This window comes from Mycteria americana, assembly GCF_035582795.1.
Source record: "Mycteria americana isolate JAX WOST 10 ecotype Jacksonville Zoo and Gardens chromosome Z unlocalized genomic scaffold, USCA_MyAme_1.0 Scaffold_18, whole genome shotgun sequence".
Classification (NCBI taxonomy): domain Eukaryota; kingdom Metazoa; phylum Chordata; class Aves; order Ciconiiformes; family Ciconiidae; genus Mycteria; species Mycteria americana.
In genome coordinates, this window is record NW_027445436.1 from 12,506,063 (window position 1) to 12,527,830 (window position 21,768).

General features: G+C 44.3%; 2 protein-coding genes across 8 annotated transcripts; both read right to left on the reverse strand.

Moving 5' to 3' along the window:
• Positions 1-6,069: 6,069 nt before the first annotated feature.
• Positions 6,070-14,698, reverse strand: HDHD2 (haloacid dehalogenase like hydrolase domain containing 2). 7 transcript variants are annotated; one of them, XM_075488819.1, is made up of 5 exons: positions 14,471-14,492; positions 13,548-13,672; positions 11,643-11,765; positions 8,806-9,014; positions 6,081-6,348 (listed from the first exon to the last, which is right to left on the reverse strand). In XM_075488819.1, exons 2-5 carry the CDS (start codon positions 13,559-13,561, stop codon positions 6,260-6,262), a joined length of 435 nt encoding a protein of 144 aa, XP_075344934.1. In that variant the 5' UTR covers positions 13,562-13,672; positions 14,471-14,492; the 3' UTR covers positions 6,081-6,259. The 7 variants fall into 7 exon arrangements, with proteins under 7 accessions (XP_075344933.1, XP_075344932.1, XP_075344934.1 ...); XM_075488820.1 differs by lacking the exon at positions 14,471-14,492 and adding an exon at positions 14,385-14,449; XM_075488818.1 differs by lacking the exon at positions 13,548-13,672 and having other exon boundaries at positions 6,070-6,348; positions 11,643-11,744; positions 14,471-14,698.
• A 3,274-nt stretch (positions 14,699-17,972) lies between these two features.
• Positions 17,973-21,128, reverse strand: IER3IP1 (immediate early response 3 interacting protein 1). The gene is made up of 3 exons (XM_075488828.1): positions 20,969-21,128; positions 19,076-19,177; positions 17,973-18,175 (listed from the first exon to the last, which is right to left on the reverse strand). Exons 1-3 carry the CDS (start codon positions 21,057-21,059, stop codon positions 18,120-18,122), a joined length of 249 nt encoding a protein of 82 aa, XP_075344943.1. The 5' UTR covers positions 21,060-21,128; the 3' UTR covers positions 17,973-18,119.
• Positions 21,129-21,768: the final 640 nt, after the last annotated feature.

Here is a 21,768-nt window from a genome sequence, read left to right on the forward strand (position 1 = left end):
GCTCCCTATGTCATTCAGGAAAGCAGCTGTGTTGGTTGTAGCCTTTCTGTCTCACCACCTGGGTATCCGCTGTCACTCATCACATCCTCGAGAAACTACTACAGGAAAAGGGCTTTGCCGTGACTGGGCCGGGGCCCACACCGATCCTCTGCCCTTTCACAACTCGAGTGGAAGGAGCTCATGGCTAGGTTTCTGATGCAATGCATGCATTGATCCTGTGACCTTAATTTTTGAAGCAAGAGTAAAGGAAATTATGTGAAACAGATGTTTCTTCAAACTAACTATTCCCTTTCTCATAGCAGATGCTCTAGGATATGTTCCACTGCCTCTGGGAAATTCTCACAGGTTAAGTAAGGAGCTGGATTGATTTTGTCTTCATCTGCCAGTCAATGTTTACCTGTAACAGATTAACAAAATAATGCATTTACCAAGCTCCTTTGAGTATCCTCTTTTTCCCTGAAAATTACAGCCTCCTTGGATCAGTAACAACCAGACACGATAGGAGGAATGCCCATCTGAGGTTCTCCTGCAACAAACATCCCACAAGTCTTCCCTAAACAAACACCAAGCCTTACTGAAGATTCCTCCAGGGACGGCTCTGGCTCAAAATTCGTGTTACTTACGCACTGGTTTCACTCTACTGTACTGGCACTATTCTTTCACTGACTATTCAGATATTCGTGTTGTAGGTTCTTGAAATAATGTTATCATCTTCCCTTCTGGGTTTTATGAGGAAGAGTAGGATTACTTGCTTTCATTTTCAACATAATGGACTGTGTGGCATGAGCAGCTGCCACCTCAGAAAGACCTTACCCAGTCCATGGTACCATCAATAACATTGATAATACCTGTCAGTCCCTTAAAGGTTCCACATTTGTCTGAAGTAAAATTACTTTTATAATTACCAGTGTAATTACTAGGGAATGCCATCAGAGTTCCTGAATGATTAGAGGTTACATTGCTATGACTGATTTTGGCAATCTAAGATGGCACAGTAACAGTTCTCTCTGTTCTTTGACTAGTGCTCAGGATTTTAGAGTCATTAGAGCAAAAAATTCACACCTACAAGATCAGCCACCCCCATCTATTACTTCATATCATTGTGCTATCAGTTCGGGGTCCGTGCTCTAGCCCTGTTGTTGAAACATTAAATATAATGGTCTATCCTGACTTAATTGCAATCTACTGCTCGACAGGCTACCATGCTGCAGCTGAGGAAATGTATCTATCTATCTGCTGCATTCACCCCAAAATGAATGGGTTGATGGACTCGGGGTCTCCCAGCAGCCCCTTGGTGTAACAAACCACAGGAATAGTGGGCCTTTCTCTACAAAGCACCAGGGCTAGACCCAGGGCTCAGAGCGTACCTTCGCTTTGGGCACAGGGGCTACCAGTACCCAGGGCCAGATCACTGAATGCACCACTGTCTCCCAAAATGACCGATCCATCGAGTACTCCCCCATCCCACCAGGGGGGAGTGAGCGAGCGGCTGTGTGGTGCTTAGTTGCCGGCTGGGCTTAAACTACGACAGTTGATGACACTGACTTTCATGAAGCCCCAAATTATAATGCAAGCTAGCATTCATTTGGAGAGTTAAATAAAGTTCCTTCCTTTCTTTTCCCCAGAAACAGCTAATAAATCCCCCAAATAAAGAATTTATTATCTTGAGGATTTTAACAGGTAACTATTTTTAAATCCTGTCTATATCTCTCATGCAATTAGGTCCATTACTCTAAGCAGCCTCACTTTTCACTAAGGCAAACATCCTAACATTAGAACCCATCTGATTTCCCCACACAAATATTTTAAAATATATTAACCACAGGTAGTGGCTGTAGGTAGCAGTTTGATGGCCACAGCCTTCACCTCCTTGCCTGGACTCAGAACACAGCAGTGCTTTCAGGATGCTGCTGCCAAGAAATCTACAGCCCAGCAGTTCTTGGGGCTGTTGGTATCACCTGTAACAGTCGAACAGCTATCTGTTTCCAGCAGAGATGGGTGTTCAGGTGAGTCCCAGGTAGAAGGTGAATCATTTAACCTTAATTTATATTTTAACGTTGGAGGAATTACAATAACAAGTTACACGAAAAGGCACAAAGATATTAGGTGCATTCATATCCCACCAAATTCCACAGTTAACAGCGCTATTACTGAGCCTTTTAGAAACAAAGCTGGATTTGAGCTCCTTGCTATTTGGAACCAAAAATTCCAAGTGGAAGCTAGGTCAAAGCAACAAGTCAGCAGATTCCTAACACTTCTGAGTACAATAAAAGGGTCACAGAATAAGGGTCATAATGCATGGTATGGTGGTGTTACAGGAGGGTCTTGGCTGGGCACAGGACCTGGGAGCCTCAGGAAGCGAGTGCAGCAGTGGTCTGAGAGACGGGGAATTGCTCCCTGCCCAACAGCTCCCACCTTCCACGGGCCCATTTCTGCCCTGACACACCAGCATGCACCCTCCTCGGGGTTCCACAGACAGCATCTCTGCCTGTCAGCTGACCTACCTGTTAAAAACCTGCAAGAACATGGGATTGTCTGGAGTGGGTGGAAAAACGTAAGGGAAGAAGTAATTAAGAAACCGCTGTTGCTCCACCGATCTCAGTCAGTGCCTCCTTAGCCTTGCTACCCTGTCTCCCCTGTCAATACACTTCATGTCTGCTTGAGGGCTCTTGTCTAACGCTTGCCTTGTAAAACCCTTGTGGCAGGGAGCGCGTCTCGTTAGCACACACAGTGCCTGAACAGTGGACCCGTGACATCAAAGTAATAAATGGGAGTTTGCGAGGGCTTGCTTTCACAGAATCTGGACCTAATCTTTGATTCTTCCATTTCTGTTACCTGTCTGGTAGTTTTTCTTTACAGCAGACAGAGCAGCTACCTGTCCTGCAGCAAAGGGAAGCCTGCGTAGCTGCTGCGCTAGAGGAATCCTCCTGGTACTACCAAGCACAGCAACATTATTGCAGTCCTCCCCCACCCCAGCCTCAGTTTCAGTGCAACAAAAGCCCTCCAGAAAGTATCTATAAAAGTTGAGGTAATGACTGCCAAACGCTTCCCGTTCGATTTTACAGCACCTTCTTCAGGTACTGCAGGCAACTCCAGTCTTTATCACAACAGGTAGGAATGTAACTAGCAAAGCTGGGGGATAGAGGAGAAACATTGGCTGTTATCTTCAGGGCAGAAAGGACAATTTCTTTTCCCCTTAACCCCACCTGATTTAAAAAAAAAAGCCTTTAAGAAAACAGAATCTTGCTTTGCCCCTTCACTGCCTTTCTGGAGCTCTGCTGTGGCTCTGCTCAAAGAGGCTGCCTTAGGTGAGTTGTATGCTCCTTGGAGGACGTCTGCTCCTTCCCACACGCTTGCAGAGCAGCCTGGGTACTCTGAGCAGTACATAAATTATAATATTTCATTTCACTTAATTACCACAAAACACTTCTATTGAATCAATGTGTTCCAAAGTAAGCTCAACAAGAAGAGAGCTGGCGTGTATCTGTGAGCAGCCAGGTATGTTCACGATGGGAGGATGCCTCTAGGATACAGAAAAATTTAATTTGACAGCAGCACCACAACCACTTACATTCAGCAGTTTGCAGGGAAGATCTCACCTGAGAGAATTATTTTAAATGTGGCATCAAAATCCCATATATACAAAAAGAGAAATTTAGTCTCAGTCATTTCAGAGAATGGCTGTGAATTTCATTCTCAGTGCCTAGAGAATGGCCTTACTCTGTGTATCTCATTTGGGGACTCATATCGGATTAGATTTACCTAACCTAATGTTGGATATCAACCAAGTAGTTGCCTACCAGTCAGCCTGGGCTCTTCACAGTCAGTAGAGAGGAAAAAGCACTTCTAGGGCACAGTTCAACTGTCCTATTTTAAGCACTACTAGGGGAAAAATGAATGATGCCTTACAAGTGCCTCCTCTCTCCCTCAGGAGCCCAGGTCACCAGCTCAGATACAGGCATTGGCACTGTAGATATCTGCATTTAATCAGATTCACCTTAAAGTTTTGCTATGAGCAATGCAAATCCCAAGTGACTTAATTATCTGAGCAGTAAAGGACAAGGAATAAAGTAAAGGACACAGCATAAGGCTCAAGAAGAAGAGAATGCAGCCAGTAGTTAATATTTCTATTAGACCAAACAAAACTGACACCAGCAAAACAGTTTACCCTCAATAGAGGACTGGGGGAAAAACCCAGAACAAGTCAGCAAGATGTTAAAGATCAGACAGAGCCCATCCTAGGGCCTCTGCCCAGCCTGAAACACAGGACCAGGAAAACACTGGGCAAATCCAGGACAGATTCACAGAGGATGAAATCTTCCTCCAGGCAGACAAGTCAGCCAAACGGCTGGGAATGCATTTGTCACAAGGCAAGGTGAGCTGAAGGACTCAGCCTTGCTCAATACTCAGCTGCACCACCCAGACAGCCCTGGATATAGGATGCTCAGGCAGCATGCACTCCATGCTACCCCCTTGAATACATGTCTCTCTTGGGCAGCAAGGCCATGTCGCATCCACTGCCCACTGCAGGGGACTGGATTTGGCCTTCAACACCTTCCTTCCCTTGCCAGAGCAAGTGTCCAATTCTGTGTTTAATGCAAAAAGCCCAAATCCAGCCTGGGATAACCTCGCCCACCTCCACAGGGCCAGTTCTGCAGGCTTTCCTGCGTGTGCTGGCCTGGGGAAGGCTGGGGCCCTCAGGGACTCTGAATGGGATGACTGGTTTCTTGTTTTAAATGTTCAGGTCTCCAGCCCAAGGCAGCTAATGACTATTATTCAACGGTTAATATATTCATGACAGAAATATCAATAAATAAAATTATATAAGCACTGGAATACATGATGGGTTAAGTTCATGCAGTTGTGAAACTAGAGTCCACTCACGAGTACGCTGTAAAATTCTAAAATCAATGCCATTGGCAACATGCACTAATGAGGCTGCCAGAGAATCAGTTTGGATCAATACATGTTCTTATGACATAGAACTGGCATGCAGATAAGGACAGCATTGGCTTCCTACTCCAAGGAGCCTCCATAAGATACTGGTGAGCAGTAAATGATACTCCCTCTTCGGATTTAGTGGTTATAAAGACAGATTAAGGTGCTTGAGATCAGTTTTTTCAAATTCCAAGGTGAAAAATTGTGTGGTAGCCATCATCCCGTGAGCAAAGAGTGGAAAGGACTCATCGCATGTATCATAGCACAGCAGGGAGTTATCCAGGGTGTTATGAGATGTCCTCTTTAGCTCTGAGATAGCACTAAAGTTGGTTACCAGCTGTCTGCAGGGGTTAGCACTCCCACAGCTGGGATAGGCTGTGCAGGTGGGTGCTCCTCCTCTGTTACAAGGCCAGGCTGATCAGCTGGGCCTAAACCGCTGCTGAAGGACAGCGGGTTGAGAGAGCTCCCAGCGAAATGAAACAGAGGCACAGCAGGCTCTGTTGGGGTGCAGGGGAGGTGGGATGTTCAGACAACCTTTCTCTGCGCATTTCACAACAGACAAAAGGCACATCACTGGGGCTAAACTCAGCAACAGGTTCATGTTCAAGTCTTTGAAGGTTTTTTTCAAGTTAAAATCGAGTGCTGTGCTGAGCTAGAACTAGAGAGAAGGACGCATGGCTATGCACCTCTGCACACACTATTGCATCTTGGCTCCTGTACAGTCACAGATAAATTTTATCTGATTTACCCCTTAACACACAAAACGAAGAGCTTTAGAAATAAGACAGACCGGATCAGATCCATAGTTCATCTAGCCCAGCATATTGTGCTGGCTACTCCTGAACACAAGATGCTTCAGAAGAAATTGCTAGAAATCCTGTACTAGGTAGATAAGGAATAATCTGCCCTAAATACTGGATTTCCTTCCCTATAATATTTGAGCTCTGAAGGCTGAGGTTTGAACATGGAAACCGTCTCCCAAATACTTCCTAACATCCTTGGTTTTGCGTATTTCTTCTTGAAGCATTGGTAACTTTTTCACCTCAATGACAACCGTGACTGTACTTCTATAGTTTATTTACAGACTGAAAGCTATGAAAACCAGGGCTGGACTGCCTGAAGTTCATGGTTAAGGTCCCAAATCCACCAAGGTTAGTGGCTCTCTCTCAGACACGGAGGAAGACACCATAATCACGCTACGTAACAGTGATATTGCTACCACCCTCTTCTTCCCATACAAGAAGGATTTCCTCGCCTATGTAGAGGTACAAAGCACAGCACAAGACAGCCACCATTCAAGAAGCCACGAGGAGGGGCTGACTTACTGAAACACTCTGTTCATCATCTCATAGTGAAAGTGCTCAGGAGCCAGTCCTACCACCACTGCATTGGGGTCATCAGTGGCTATCCCTGGAAAATCAAAACATGACTCTGAGCGAACAGAATTTTATTCATACTTAGTACACAGTCAACAAGTGCAATTAATCACTTTACAGCAAAAATGAGCATTTTCTGACACAGACACATCACATAGACTAGTTCTATGTCTTTTAGAAATGAGGAAAGCATCTGTGGAAAAGGTGTTGATCTATCCAGACTCTGCCATCCTTCATGATGAACACAACTCTGCAGCTGGACAGTCTTAACAGCAACTGTTGAACAGTGATTCTCTCACTGCCTCCACTGAAATGCAGCAGACAGCACAAATCACTTTAACTGAATGACTTTTTGTTATCTAAGAATCTCTTTCCACATATATTCATCTGCTTTGTAAGACAGTAAAGCAGGAAGACTAGTGAATTCCATCCAGTTTTTCTATTCCCTCTAGTCACAGAAAACTGCACTTAGAGTAAAAAGCCTGACTGTTGTTCTACATATCAGTCTGGTTACGATGGCAAAGACGGTATTGCAGCATGACCTAGAAGTTGTTACACTAGATTAGTTTTGGCTCTTCTGGAAGGTCTTTTTTTAATGTGGATTAGTCCCCTCGAGAACAGCTTGCACCTCCTTTGTCCTGCACTGCTCTGGAGGAGCATGGCTGTTTTTACATGGCAGTGCCACCTCTGAACAGAACCAGCAATGGAAGCAGAGTAACATCCACAGGAGAAGCAGGAGTATCAGAGAGTTTTATTTAGGACAGGTTAAGTATCAGCTGCATCCTGCACTTGCTAGGGTTTTGTTCTGCCTTCACACAGCATATCCTCTACACCTTTACTGGGATAACTAGAGCTCCTGGGTCTCCAGAGGGCGTCATCGCAGCCTGCTGCCTGATGTCTCCTGCCGCATGTCCTTCAGTTAGCTCAGACAGCAAAATATACACTCAGAGATCCCACGTGGATTTGTGACACCATCCAAATGCATCTGGGTCCTTTAACCAAGAACAGATTACATTCATCCATCTGTGACCAACTTTATAGAGAGATTAGCCAAGAATAGTTCAATAGCAGCCATTAACAGGAATTTAAAACATTCTCCATTGTACTTAAATGTTTCAAGAGCAGCACTGAGAGAATATGAGCAAAACCACTTGTAGCAAAAAGAAACAAAACAATCCATTCCAGATCCAAGCAACACAGAAAATGCCACCAATGTACTCCGCTGATACCTCTATCTTTGCCATCCTTTACAAAATTAGCATCAGCTACTGTAAAACTGGTGGAAAGATCCCAAATACATGGAGACTAAACTGATTTAACCACCTTTGGTGAAATAGCTGCTGTCTCTGCTGTTTCTGACCCAAGAAAGCCTTCCTGAGAACACAAATACAGAATATTGCTAGGGGCGTATTTCTCTGGATACAATGTTAGCTGGAACAGATTACCAGGTTTCATTGCTCTCGGAGCCCACAGAGGCTTTTCTCCTGAACATTTATCTTTCTGAAGATTACTGACTAGACTATGGCACTAAAATTTAACAGGAAATGTCTAGCTCCTAGCAAGATTAGAACCTATTTAAATTACACAGCCATAAGGATTTCAGTTCATAAGGCAAGGGGCAGGGTGCAGTGGTAAGCCATCCACATTTTTGCTGCCTTGACCTTAAATGAAAGTCTGAATATACAATATACAGTTTTCAGCTCTGAGTACGTTAAAAATGTGGGTATCTTCACTACTCTTGAAACAACGATGTGGTTAAGTCAAGGACTAACTGTCCTAGCTTCAGGCACCTGACAGACATGTCCAAGTTAGAACATATTCTACTCCCCTTATTGTTGAGGGAGGGAAATGGGAACATCTGAAAGTAAAGCAAGTTTTAACCAGGTCTTTAGAGATGACAATCTAGAGAAGTCAGGGTGATGAACCTTCTCTCACCAATTAAGGTATCAAAGTACATGGAGTGAGACCTAGATGTTCAAGATAAGTAACAATAACTACCTGGAGATTTTACATTTAATAATAATCTATTAAGAGAGAAATAGCCTCCTGCGTGTGCCTACACACTGGCTTTTCAGCTCTTTATGAGCAAAACCTCTGTACAATAGCTGAGGGAAACCTGATTTCCAACAAATTGACACATCCTTGCTATAAAACAAATCAGCACTGGTAGGTGCAATAAATCTCCAATGATCTAGTGATAAGTATTACTTTTTTTTTTTTACACTGGAAATTTATAAAAAGTATCGAGTTTTACCCAAATTCCTGACTATTTGAAGGCTTTGGCTGCCATTTCCACTACTCCTCAAGAAGCTATGACTTCAGACTGTTAATTTAAAAAGAAGAAAGGACCTTTATGACTCTGGAGAGTTCCACATTTCAGGCTTCATCATAGCTAGTGGTATATATATGATTGTCATTCTACAAAACAGAGAGCACTATGTTTCCTTAGTTGTTCAGTAACTTCCCCCATGCTGTTCTCTGACCACCTCACCTGTGAAATCAGGCAGAGCCTTATCGTCCACCAGGAGGAGAGGCCACACCTGCTTTTGCTCCAGAAAATTTCTGGCTGCTGTCAGAGACGTGAAGATCTCATTTTCTGCAATGTCAAATCCCAGTTTCGTCAGCCTCTCCAGCAGGTCTCTCTTGCACTCCTTCGTTGTGTTCATCACAAATCGAATGGTAACCGGAGCGCTGCGCAGCCTGATGGATGAAGAGCAAAGGCAAATTGGCCACAGCATCCTTCTGTTTACACACTTGTATGTCTCTTTGGGACTGAAAAAGGACCATTTGTCTAAAGGCTGCAGATTAAAAGACTGTATACATCCCAGAGTACTGGTGCCACACAAGAACCATGAGGTTGTTAATTCCTGTGGACTGGAGGGCAATGCGAAACAGATAGCAAGAATTACAGCTACCAGAACAAGACCAAGTCTCCCCTGCTTTGCTTCTACCAGGAAAAGTCTGGAAGAAAATGGTGATTCCAAACTCCATCTTCATAGTAGTAGCAAACACATCTATGATCAACAACAACTAGTTTGAAAAGCCTTTTAATTCAAACTAGATAATAAATAAACCAGCCCTGTATTCTGGATCTGCATTCTGAACCAAAATAAATAAACAAAAGAACCTTGTTGCTAAATTAATATATTGAACTCCACATGCCAGGTGAATTTCACAGCAGCTGTGGCTCATTCAGAGATGCAGGATACTCTAGGAGCCTGTTACCTGTGTGGCGATTTTGTGTCAGCTTTTGCAGCCATTTCTCCCTTTACTGAGGAACACCGATATCACATAAAACCACTTTATTGCCCTACACTGACAGTACATGCTACCAAACAGTCAAATAATTTTAAGTGACAATTTCAACAGCGTTCCCTTTAATTATTCCCCCCCCATCACTTTCTCTGTTTGTTGCTATAGAAACAAACACTGGCATCAGAACATCAGAATAAAGTTGGTCAACGCTTGAGACTTGCTTGCACCTGCCACTTCTTTCTCTTGTTTGTCAGACACACTGACCCTTCACAAGTATGAACTGGTAAAAAAGTCCCCTGGTTGCTAATAAAATAAAAATTAATATTTTTTTTCCTATGGACCTCAATACTGAGAAGTAACCCTAAAAATGGAATCTATCCATTTGTTCCCTAAGCAAGCTGCATGCCAATCATTTCAGTGTCTCTTTAGACAATTACATGGATTGGCAGAAAAGAGCATGAGAAAATATTTTTTTCAAATCTCTAAGCAAAAAGACCTGGCTATTCTTAGCAGTGAAATGACACCTGCTCTCCATACCTGTGACAGCAGGTTGAAGCTGACAAACAGCACCAGACTCTCTCTGCACCTTATCCCTTCTATAACCCCCTCCCTTGCCAAAGCCAGTACAGGTCCTGCATGAGCACAGCTCAGTAGGAATCAAGCAGAAGCAGAAGACAAGGGAGAATCAGTGGCTTTATAAATCAGTCTTCTGATTCTACAGAAGCCATTTCTTCTGTCCAGTCTACTGCCTGGAGGTTTGGAGGTGAGCAGCAGACAGGACAGATACTGAGCTCTTCTTGACAATATCACCACTGTTATATACATATATATATGGATTTTCAAGAATGCTGACTCTCACCTGGCACAAGTTCTCCCTGCAGCATGAAACACCAGGCAGACGAGGTCCAGTGAATGAATGGGTAATGAATGAGTACCCAATGCTTTAGCAGTTTTTACTTCCTTGCAATTTGACATCTTTAGGAGATAATTATTTCCACAGAATTATTTGTGAAAAGGAATGCAGAGTTTCCTAATCCCTCTGTGAACTTTTCCTCTGAGCAACAGTCTAGCTTTATAAAAATCTAAGCGGCTAATACAACTCCAGTAAACACTTCTCATCCTTAATTCAACCCTATTCCTCTCTCCTGATTAATTCTTATTGTCCCAGCATCTTAAGGTATCCTCCCTCACTCATCATAATAGCATATATCACTTTGTGTTTTATTTTATCCATTGCAAGATGTCTTCTCCAGGAAAACAGTGTCATAACACAGTACAAAGATCCCTGGGGTTGCGTATCCTATTTTGCCACTGACTCGGCCAGATTAAGTCATTTTACTATGCCTCAGTTTCTTTAGGCACCCTTTCATCAGAAGAGAAAGAGGTACTTACTTAACTGTCCTGTTTATTAACATATTGAAATTCCTACAAAAGATGGGCTGTATTATCAAATGTTTCTCAAACTAAAAAATGACTGAGGTTGTTTACCTAGCAGAAAGAAACTTTAAAAATAATAAAGCAAAGCCTTGGCTGAAAGACCAAATGAAATGAGAACTCTGCAAAGGATGCCTTGCTCACTAAGCCAAGTTATTCTCTCTGTTATTCCACTTTAGCTCACCACAGACCTAAGGGCTCAGACAAACAATCGGGTTCCTGTAGTTAAACAAAGCACGGAGGAACAGCTCAGCTGAAGTGACTTTAGTGTACATGGGGTAATTCAGGTTAACTTAACTACTTTCCACTTTGGCTAAGGCTGTAGTCCCATATGAATTAGCGGAAACACTCTGAATATTGTCATCTTCTATCTAGAAAAGACTTAGAAAAGACCTAGAGAGCAACTTAGGAAAGCTGTGGGGGGTCAGGTGATACATGGCAACTTTTCAATATCTAGGCCCTTTGCTGATTTCTCTTGGTATTAATACAGGCGTAAATAAAAGCAGAATTTGGCTGCATATTTGCTTATCCACAACAGTGTAAAAAGGCAGAAGCTTCAGGCCTGTTTACTTAAAGAAGCATCTTTGTGCAAACAGCGCTGACATAACCTATCAGAGGAAATCAAAAAAGGTAGCTTGCCTTTTAAGAGCTTCCTGCGTGCCTGGCACAGCTGAGTCTTCAATGTGAAGTGTGCTGCTGAGATCCACCAAGACAGCTTTCAACACACACCAAGCTTCCATCCTTCCTTCCCCAGGGAAAAGGCTAATAAATGAAACAACAAAAAACTGGTTAGCAGACAATGGATAATAAAAATAAGGAACTCAGTTAAGCGCCTCATTTGTGCCAAGCCCGGTATTACTCAGAACATTACTCGCAGTATTAAATGGGCCCCTTTAGACAGAGAAATAAAAGGCAGTGTTTAAAAAAAATACATAATTGACGGGGTGGTATTTTCCCAAAGACTCTATATATGGAAATCAGGTGCTATTTGTTTTTTAAGTGCCTTTATTTGTACACATCAAAAAATTCTCTAAACAACTAAGACTGTTGGGAAGAGAATCATTAGGTCTGGTATTGCTGGTTCAAGGCCTCAGCAAGCACATTTCGTCAAGTCCCATTGACACCAATGGCGCTGTTCAAGTAAAAATAAATACAATACTACTAAGTGATGATACAGTGCTCTGACTATAAAGCTCAAAAAGCTCTGCAAAAGTGGATATTGTTAATTTTATTTTTGTAAGCGAGATCTACGGTGATCCAGCCCACAACACAATTCAGGTGCCCTAACTCTTAGGTTATTCAGTGGTCGACTGCCTGTGTGCCAGCATGGATTTAGCCTGGAAGCTCTCAGGGCTCAAGGATATTCAGCACCCCAAAGGGTTACTTCCTCCTCTTGCAAAGGGGACAGTCAAGCAGTTTTTCTACAGCAAGCTTCTGTGTCACACAAAAGGAGACTTAGCCCAAAATAGAAGCCAGCATTCAAAGGGTAAAGGCACTGGGGAAGAAAACAGTGAGGTCATGTGCAAGTCATCTGGCTAAAAAGCTGTCTTCAGAAACTAGTACTTCTCCTTATGTGCGCTGCAAGGGCTGTATTTGGCTCCACAAGAAAGTTTGCTGAGCTATTTCTTAGCAAATGTCCAATATGGAAGCTTTTCTCCTGTTTGTTAGACAATAATGATTATCACTAGCAAGTCATCATGATTTTATGTTGAGCCCTCTTGGTTACAGACAGAACATGTAACATACAGAGTAGTCAACACCATGATTAGAACCTGCCTTAATAAATTTAATTTTCTATTAGGATAGTTTTATCTTTGCAGACAGTTTTATCAATTATCAAGATCACGTGAACTTGATATCTCAGGTACAAGACACGCAGAAAACTTTGAGATTCCATTTTCATTACTCCTGCTGGCTCTCTGCAATAAGAAAAAAAAAAAAAAGCTTATTTTATAGTATGGCTGTTGCTACACAGGCCAAGGTTAAAAGTCTATGATAAAGAGCTGATAATAGAACTCCTAAGGGAAAAGAGGGCACCAGGTTTCTAAGACATCTTCTCCAAGTAAAATACCTAGTGCAGACAAAGTGCCTGAACAGAATGGAATTTGCATGACTCCACATTATCTCTGTGACAAAAAAACCTCTCTTCCCTCTGGCACTTCAACTCTAGCACAGGGAATTTTGAGTGCTGAGAGAGATTAAAAAGAGGACTGAAGAAGGTGCTATTATATAAATTCTCTATCCAAAGACACATGACTGCAGAGCAACCGCACTGTGCCTGCATGGATAGCACAGCTAAGGACGGGGATAGAATATCCTAGGTTAGCAGAAATGGGATTTTTTTTTATTCCTCTTTTACCCTAGATCTCCATTGGTTCTCCTATTCACAATGTATTTATTCAGGTGGTATGGAAGTTATTTGCAGAGCCAGTTTTCAGCATAGCTGATTTTAAGTATAAAGCTCACAGCCTAGCAAGAAAGTCCTGAAAAACTTCAGTACCTCAGTTTTCATAATCGCAGCTCAACACATTAGGGGAACCTCACCTTCGTGCTGGCATTACAGCTACAGCAACGGAATGAAGCCATACAATAATTCAGGCTGGTCAGGACGTGAGGGACCATCCAGTTCAACTCCCACCTGGTCTTTGGCAGTCTAAGGGGCCTACATGCTGTATAGGGACACAAGGTGCTCACAACCTACGTGAAAGAGGCCGCATCCCCTTGCAGGAAGGCTTGTAATGGCACAGATGTGTTGGGGCCACAGAGGGGCTGCTCTCCATGGCAGAGGTGCCCGGCACTGCCCTGCACAGGGCTGGCCTCCCCCAGCTCCTGTTCCTCCTCTCCCCTAGATCCCACCACTAGGCCACCCCACAGGGCCTGCACAGTGCCGCCAGCGAAGGCCAGGCCTTTCCCTCGGACAACGGCACAAGCCAGGCAGCAAAGCTGGAGCCCCTGAAACCACTGGCGAGCCCCAGGACAAGGCAGCAGAGCGGCCCAGGCCCGGGGCCGGCTGCACTGAGGGGAGTGGGGCCTCAGGCTCCAGGGCCACCCACCCAGCCCCACAGAGAGCCCACACGGCCTCCCCTGTGGGCCTGCCATTGTCCCCTGAGGAGCCGGGGGCCGTGAGCGTCTCCCTGCTCGCTGGGGAGCCCCGGGGCCGCTCCCCTGCCCCACAACGCCTTCGAGGACGGATGCCTTCCCCTCCCCTCGCCATACTGGAAAGGACATGAGGGCACAACTACCTTCCCCATCCCCAGCCAAGGAGATGGTACCGCCTCTTTCCGTCAGTTTACAATGGGCAGGTGGACTGGTCCATTCTCTCGGGGGAGTCTCCGAGCTCGGCGGGCTCCCCTTTCCCGTGACACGGATGGTTCCGCCCACCCGTTCGTGCTCGAAGAAGGCGGGCGGGCCCACTCGGAAGAGAGGGGAGAGCAGCTTGGCAGCAGCCCCCCCTCCCCGAGACTAACCTGGCTCCAGCCGCCCCGCCGCCGGGCCCTCGCGGAGCCGGGGCTGCCCGGCCGAGCGCCGGTGCCCGCCTGCTACCGGCGCGGCAGCCACAGCCGCGACCAGGCATGGAACCACTGCAGCGCTCAGCCCTCAAGGGCCGGTGTCCCCGGCTGGCCTCCGGCAGTCGCCGACAGGCAGTGCGGCGGGCAGCCCGCGGCGGCACTGAGGGGCAAAGGGCGCGCGGTGCCTCAGCGGGGAGGGCGGGAACTGCTCTCCGCCAGCGGCAGGCCGGCCCTGCGGCCCGGAGCGGCGCGCTGAGGGGGTGTGAATAGCCGCCCTATGCCCCAGCGGGCCTGGTCTTCTGCGGGTACGGCTCCTGTGCGCTTCCCGGCTGAAGCCGCCCAGCGAGATAGTTGTGGACATTTTGAAGACCAGCTTCCTACAGCTGCTCTGTTGGAAACATATAACTGTAAGGACTGTGCTTCGCCTGTGACAGTAGCAAGCCCCAGTCTGTGGAGACCCCTCTCTACCTGTGATGGTGGTGGAGCGTGCCATGCTCATCTGCAGGAGAGGCAACATACAGAAAACGTGGTCAGATGCAATTGCATTTTAAGCTATTGCAGTTAGGATTTCATAAGAAATGAGGGCACATCAATGAATTAAGTATGATATACATTCACAGTTTTATATTGTGATGGTACATCAAAAAAATCCAAGGTATATAAGATAGGTTGCAATGTTATTAATTTAAATTTGTACTAAGGTGAGATGTCAAAGATAATTCAAGTGAGTTTGAGATTCCTTTACTCATGTACAAACCCATTACCTTCTTACTTTTCCCTTCGCCTGTCCCCATGCCCTTCAAAACAAAACCTTTAACAGTACAAGTATACAGAATTGATCCCTTATTCCTGTCTGTATTTGCACTAAAGACTGCGTGAAGTGTCCCACAAGCTTCCTTTTCACCACACAGCCAGCCACGACTGCAATCTACTGCTGTGAAAGCATCTTCTGTTTACAAATCCTTACTAGAAATGAGCCAATTATTCTACACTGGAAAGTCATAGTCCTCATCCTGATCTGTAAAATGTTCTGGCTATTGTCATTTCTGTGCCAGGTATGAGTGATAATGCTCTTCATGGTTTGAAGAGACTACTAGATCGCAGGCTACTTTGCATGCAGAGTTCTTTGCCAGGTGGAAACTTTTTTGCATATTCCCTGTTACTGAAGAACCCGAGCCCCTGCCAGGTTTGAGGTGCTTCGCCTTGTTCAAACTTAGTCACAGCAGAACTGCTCAAAGCCATATGAGGAGGCAGCAGCAGTGTAGTTACTCCCTTGCTGTTTCTCTACACCCCTTCCTTCTCTGCCTGTTTGCTGTCTACCCTTTTGCCCTCATCCCTGCTCATTACCTGGGAGACCTAATCTTCAGCTGCTGCTCCACTCTGAATCACTGTTTTGCATCTGCCAGGTAAAACATGTCCCAGCTTTGCCTCAAATGCAGGATTCCTGCTGCACAGAACCGCTGCTCCCTTTTACTGCATGTGCCTAATTGATTTTGAAATGATCTATCCATGTGCTGTAAGCCATGCATTGAAACTTCAGCCTTTCTGAAAGGACAGGAAGATGGGGGAAATCACTTTTTACCCATTTTTAAAGCTGCTGCTTGTAATCTTTAGTACTGGCTTTTATTTTAGTAAGAACTAGCGTTTTAACAGTCAATACATACGAGAAGGAAATGATACACAAGCTGTGCTTCAAATAATTCAGTACTCCAGTCCAATGCATCAGCAATGGAAACATCTACCACTGCTTTTTTACAAAAACTTTACAAAAATACAAAAAGGCCTGCATACCTTCCATGTTTTATCTGTTCCACATACATACTGTCCGGTTTCCATGAAAGACAGATATATGAAAATAACTGATCCAGACTGTACCCTCATCACCTCTGAATTACACGAAGATTATTATAATGAATACTTTATAATAGATCTACCTACTCTAGAATTTAAAGACTACCATGATCCTGTTCTGCCTCAGGCCAATGTTACCACAGCTCATTAGGTTTGCTACATAAACCAAAATACAACTTCATAGCAGAGAGAGGATACTCAAAAGTGCCACAGGGATGAGAAAAAAAGTATTTCATGTAAGAACAGTAACTCTGGTATCTGGAACAGGATGAAGCTGAGTTTTGAGATACTCCCACTGTACACAGATATAGAGCGAGTTATGAAAGAGAGTGCTTAACTTAGAAATTCAGAATTTATTTACAAGTTTTCACTAAAAAAAGGAAACAACATAAAACTCTCCTGAACATACTCTGCTCTGCAAAACACTGCAATTGAAGATCATTAAATTAATTTACACATTTTACAGATTTATCTTTGTATACAACAGCGTATGCTTTAGTCATCAAGACAAAGAGATGATAAACTAAGCTGTTTTAAAATAATGAAACTGCCAGGTTTCCTTTGGCCTTCCCCACTTTAAAAATAAGCTAAAACACTTTAGCAGAGGAACAGACATAAGACTTCTAACTTTTCTAAAAAGGTACATGAGAATCAGCCTTCTTCAATTCAGACTTGCTATATAACATTGGACCTAACTCAGCAGTCTTAACTGAGACAAGATCTATACCAAAGCAATTAGCAATATTCTCTGCAACAGAACTGCAAGATCATACCCATAGTTTCAATTTCAGTAAGCTGTTAATTTAACAAAGGAAGATGGAGAGTGGGGGAAGAAGCAGCAGTAATAGAAGAGGCTGCAAATTTGCTGGTTTTAACAAAGAATTGCATTTGAAGAGGGCACAGTACTCCCACGTTTCCCAAGCAGCTCAGAATACAAATGGTTCCCCACTTCCAACACGCTAATCACCACACAGAAGTTTAACACACATTTTAAAAAGTATAATAATCCTTGACAGAACAGTAACAAATGCTAATCACTAATATCACCTGCTAGTCTAAATTAACACAGAGTTGCCCAGCTTTAGGTACAGCTTTTTTAGATTTTGCATAGCAATTGCACCGATTTTCAACTTGCATCAGCATGAAACATTATTGGTTTTAAAAGACCACCAAACACCAAGAGAAAAATCCTGTTCTCGATCAAACCAGGAACATTCGACTTCCAATGTGAACTGAATCAGGACTTTACCCAGCTAGTTTTGTCTCCCTCAATATCACAACCGTACTTCAGTAATTTGTAACATGTTTGTAGAGCCTAATTCGTATTTTCTTAAATAGTACTGTGGTAGTAATTGAAATAAACAACACTGTTGTTTTTCTTAATTTAAAAATAAACTGGAAAGTGTACTGAAGGAAATTCATCCCTGAGTAACGAGACATTTAAAAACTGCATCCTCTCGACAATCATTGCAGTATGTTACAACACGTACTCTAACAGTCAACGCTATTAACAGGCAGCAACAGAACTTGTCATAGTCCAATATATTTGCAGCGTTGTCGCATTGATCCCATTATCTTGTTTAATGAAACTGCAAGTGAACATGAGGAAAATAGGATAAATAGAAATAGTGTCTTTATTATTATAAGTTGAATGTCAAATTGACAGCTAAACCGTGCTGGATCCCAGAAAACTCAGAGCAGTGATGGTTAGCAACTTGCTTCTTTGAATGTCCAAAAGATTTCACAACAGGTATCTTCAACCAAACAACAGGAGAAGAACGATTGTAATGGAGTTCACTGCTATTAATGGCACTGTAGAAAAAAAAAAAAAAAAAAAAAGAAGAGCAATTGTGAAAATTTTCTTCTGCACAACACAAAGTGACAGAACTTCTTATTATCTTGGGAGACTACCTTTTAAGGAGCAAAATCAATCAAAATTTTAAAAATACACTGAATTTTCTTAAGCAAAAATCAGGATTAGTGGAAGGAGCCAGGATCAAAGCCTAGGATACTAAAAATTAGTAGGAAGCAACAGCATAAATATTTTTCTACGGCCCATCATGTTTTAACTTTAACCCAAACAACCCTTTCTCCAAATGAAACTAAACCATCCTAAAGTCAGTTTCTACCCTTGGCTTTACTGTGATTTAGAAAAAAAGTATCAGTTTTTACTCTGTGGTGAGCAAGACAGGTAAGATTTGTTAATTCCTGTTTATCATCACCTATAAAAGGAATTTTTGGTGTGCTTTATAGTGAAAAACTATCAGTAACTTAGAAATTAAAGTCCATTTTTTCCCCATCCTTCAAGGCACGTAAGCCTGACTTACGTTTAAGAATCCCAGGAATTACATTTCCCTCACCAGATACTTCACATAAAATTGAATTTAGCCAAGGTGAAGCTAATTGCACACTCTGACTGATCACCAAGCTTCCCCCCAGCTCCCAAACGCCGAGGAAAGACAAGATGCAGCAGCAGCACCACAAGCCAGAGTCAGGGAATGCTTTACACTTTATCAAACTTTGGGCACCTTAGCTGGGACCTGCACCCTCCCCTCCATGTCCACGCGCGAAAGAAGGATAGATTGGAAACAACAAGCAGAAATAGCAGCTGTTTGGTAAAAGAAAAGAGTTAAAATACTGATGTTATTTCATTGAAGTCCAGAAACAAAACTTTACAGACAATAATGTTTAAACAAAAGAGCGTCACCTTACCTCTCATAACAGTTCGTACAGATCGAACAAGGTTCGTTAGCTGGGCTTTAATTCCTGGTTCCTCTCCAAATCCTCCAATCCCTTGATCACTTCCCCAGCCAACTGTGTCACATAAAAACAGCCAGACATGTTAGAAAAAAAAACCCAAACCACACAACAAACGCTATCAGCAATATTAATGAGCGATCTATCTTGAATATGGTTAAGTTTATCACTAACATAGAAAAACAAACTACAAACCAATTCGCTTTATTTCAAGATCAGATTTTAAAACAATATACTGAAAACTGTTAAACCTTTTAATGAACGCAACAGTAATGACAGATCAATGTTTCTATAAAGGAAACCCTTACCTTTTTAATACACTACTATTCCCTGCATGCCAGAGAAACAAATGAGTTTATTTGGGCTTCAGAAAAACACCCGCCAAAATAAAACCAAACAAACTACATCTGTTCATAGTCCTTTACCAGAAGGTAAAACATCAAATAATTGTTGGGTATGAAGTGATGCTTCAGCACTGAGAAACAAGCTGCATGATGGAAAACAGCACAGATTCCAAATCAGGATGATGATTTTTGTTAACTGCTATGAAAAAAAAAATTACTTGGGAACTTTTCAGAGGGCGATTGAAGTACTGAAGGTTTACAGAGCCCTTCAAGGGAGAAACCCTCCCCTACCCACTGTGGTGAGGCAGAGTATGTGGTCCCAGTGACGGGACCAGGGATTTTTGAGTCCTGCTGGTTTGGGGATGAGCAGAGCAGGGAAGGGAGCAGCTGTTGGTATTCGAAGCTGCACTGTGCAACCTGTGAGTTTCTTTTCTCCAGAGACAACTTTTGAGTGATTTTTTTCCCTTTCTTCTCACCCTCACTCTGCTGGCACCGAGCTGGGGGCAGTAGGTGAGTCCTCTCCCTCACTAGCCTTGCCAGCCACTGCTTCCCACTCGGATGAGCTTGGAGTTATTCCAGTCTCCCGAGTCCCCTGGGGCCAACAAGTGGCTTGGCCCATCCTGTTAGTCCTCACATCTCCCTTTTCCTCGAGCTGCTGCTCATCAGGACAGCAAAAGAAAACCCCAAACTGAGCAGGTCCCTCACAGTGAATCCTACTGGGGAATGGGAGAAAGGGATAACTATCTGCACCCCTGCCAAAAATCCAAGCTCAGCCTGACTTGGAGAAGTCAGGACTCTCTGGATCAGGAAATTGGGAAACCTTGGATCATAGGTAATTTTTTCTGGGGCTTTGCAGATCTTTTGTGTCAGTGGCTTTTCTGTGTTTTGGGGGTTTTATTTTCTTTTAAAGGGCAAGGATGCCCAACTTTGGGGACCTTTCTTCAGTACCACAGAAACGTGAGCGTGAACATGCAAAGACTAAGAAGTGCTCTCTCATCAAAAAAAAGGCATGACAAGATGAAAGAAACCACCACACGCTATCACAACATCCTGACGTGTGGCACAAATGGAGACGGAATAGTAGAAGTGTAAAAAAAAAAAAAAGAAAACCATGGAAAAAAAGAGAGAGAGACAAAACAATGACAGGAGCGACGTCAACCACACCGGCAGAAAATTCAACTTCAAGACCGAAAACCTCAAAGCAATCCCTTGCATATTGATACTCAACACCGGCAAGGAAAAGCTGCGGGGGGGCCGCAGCACCGGGTCCCACGAAGCCCGGCGGGTCGGGAGGGGCCTCCGCGACACCGGGCGGCCTTCCCGCGCCCGCGGAGCCCGCTACGAGCATCCCCGGGCTCGCCGAGAGCCAGGCGGCCGCGGCCGAATACCGCCAGCTGGGCCCCGGCCGGGCCAGGGCGGCGGGGGTGGACGCGTCGCCGCGCCCGGGCCTGGCCCGATCCCCCCCCTCCCGCTCCCCGCAGTCGGTCCGTCGCTGGCGGCTCACCGTGTCGGAGGAAGCGCTCCTCATGCAGCACGGCGACAGCATTGACGATGAGGAGCGCGGCCTGCAGCAGCGAGTACAGCGTGAACGCCATGGCCCTCCACCGCCACGATGCGCCGCCGGGGTGGGACCCGGCGCCCGAGCGGGACGTGGCGGGGCGGGGGGCGTGGCCTCCCCCCCCCGCGCAGCCGTGGCCGGGCGCTAGGTTTCCCCCGCGGTCGCGGGGCCACGTTGAGTTTTCGGGGAGGTGGGAATCACGCGTGCCCACGCACCCCACAGCACACGTGGCCGAAGAGCCCGCCTTTACCCGTGGAAAGCTCTGCAAGTGGCCGCTTAGCAAGTGGCCTTTTGTTTCAGTCCGGGTTCAACGACGGAGGAAGGTGCATCCTTACCTTTCTTCATCAGTAATTTTAATGTTGCATCTTCCAAATAGCGGGAACTGGCAGGGAAACATCATCTCGGTGTGGGGCTGCAAGGTCGCCCTCATGGACATCACGTATCAATAATCTAATATTAGTAGAATTAGTCAAAAACATAAACCACTTTATATGCAAAAATACGGGGTTTTATATTTAATTTTATGGACAATATCTGTTTTTTTCCCCTGTATTTTTTCAATACATGTTGATTTACGTTTTTGTTCTAGCAGGAAATCAGCTCAGATCCCAATTGTTTATCCAAAATGTAATGACTGCAGAAGTCAAGATTCTTAGCAGAATCCAAAAGAAAACAATTATATTTTATATCAGATTGATCGGGGCCTCTGGGTACTTCTGCAGTCAAATAACAAAAATAATAATAAC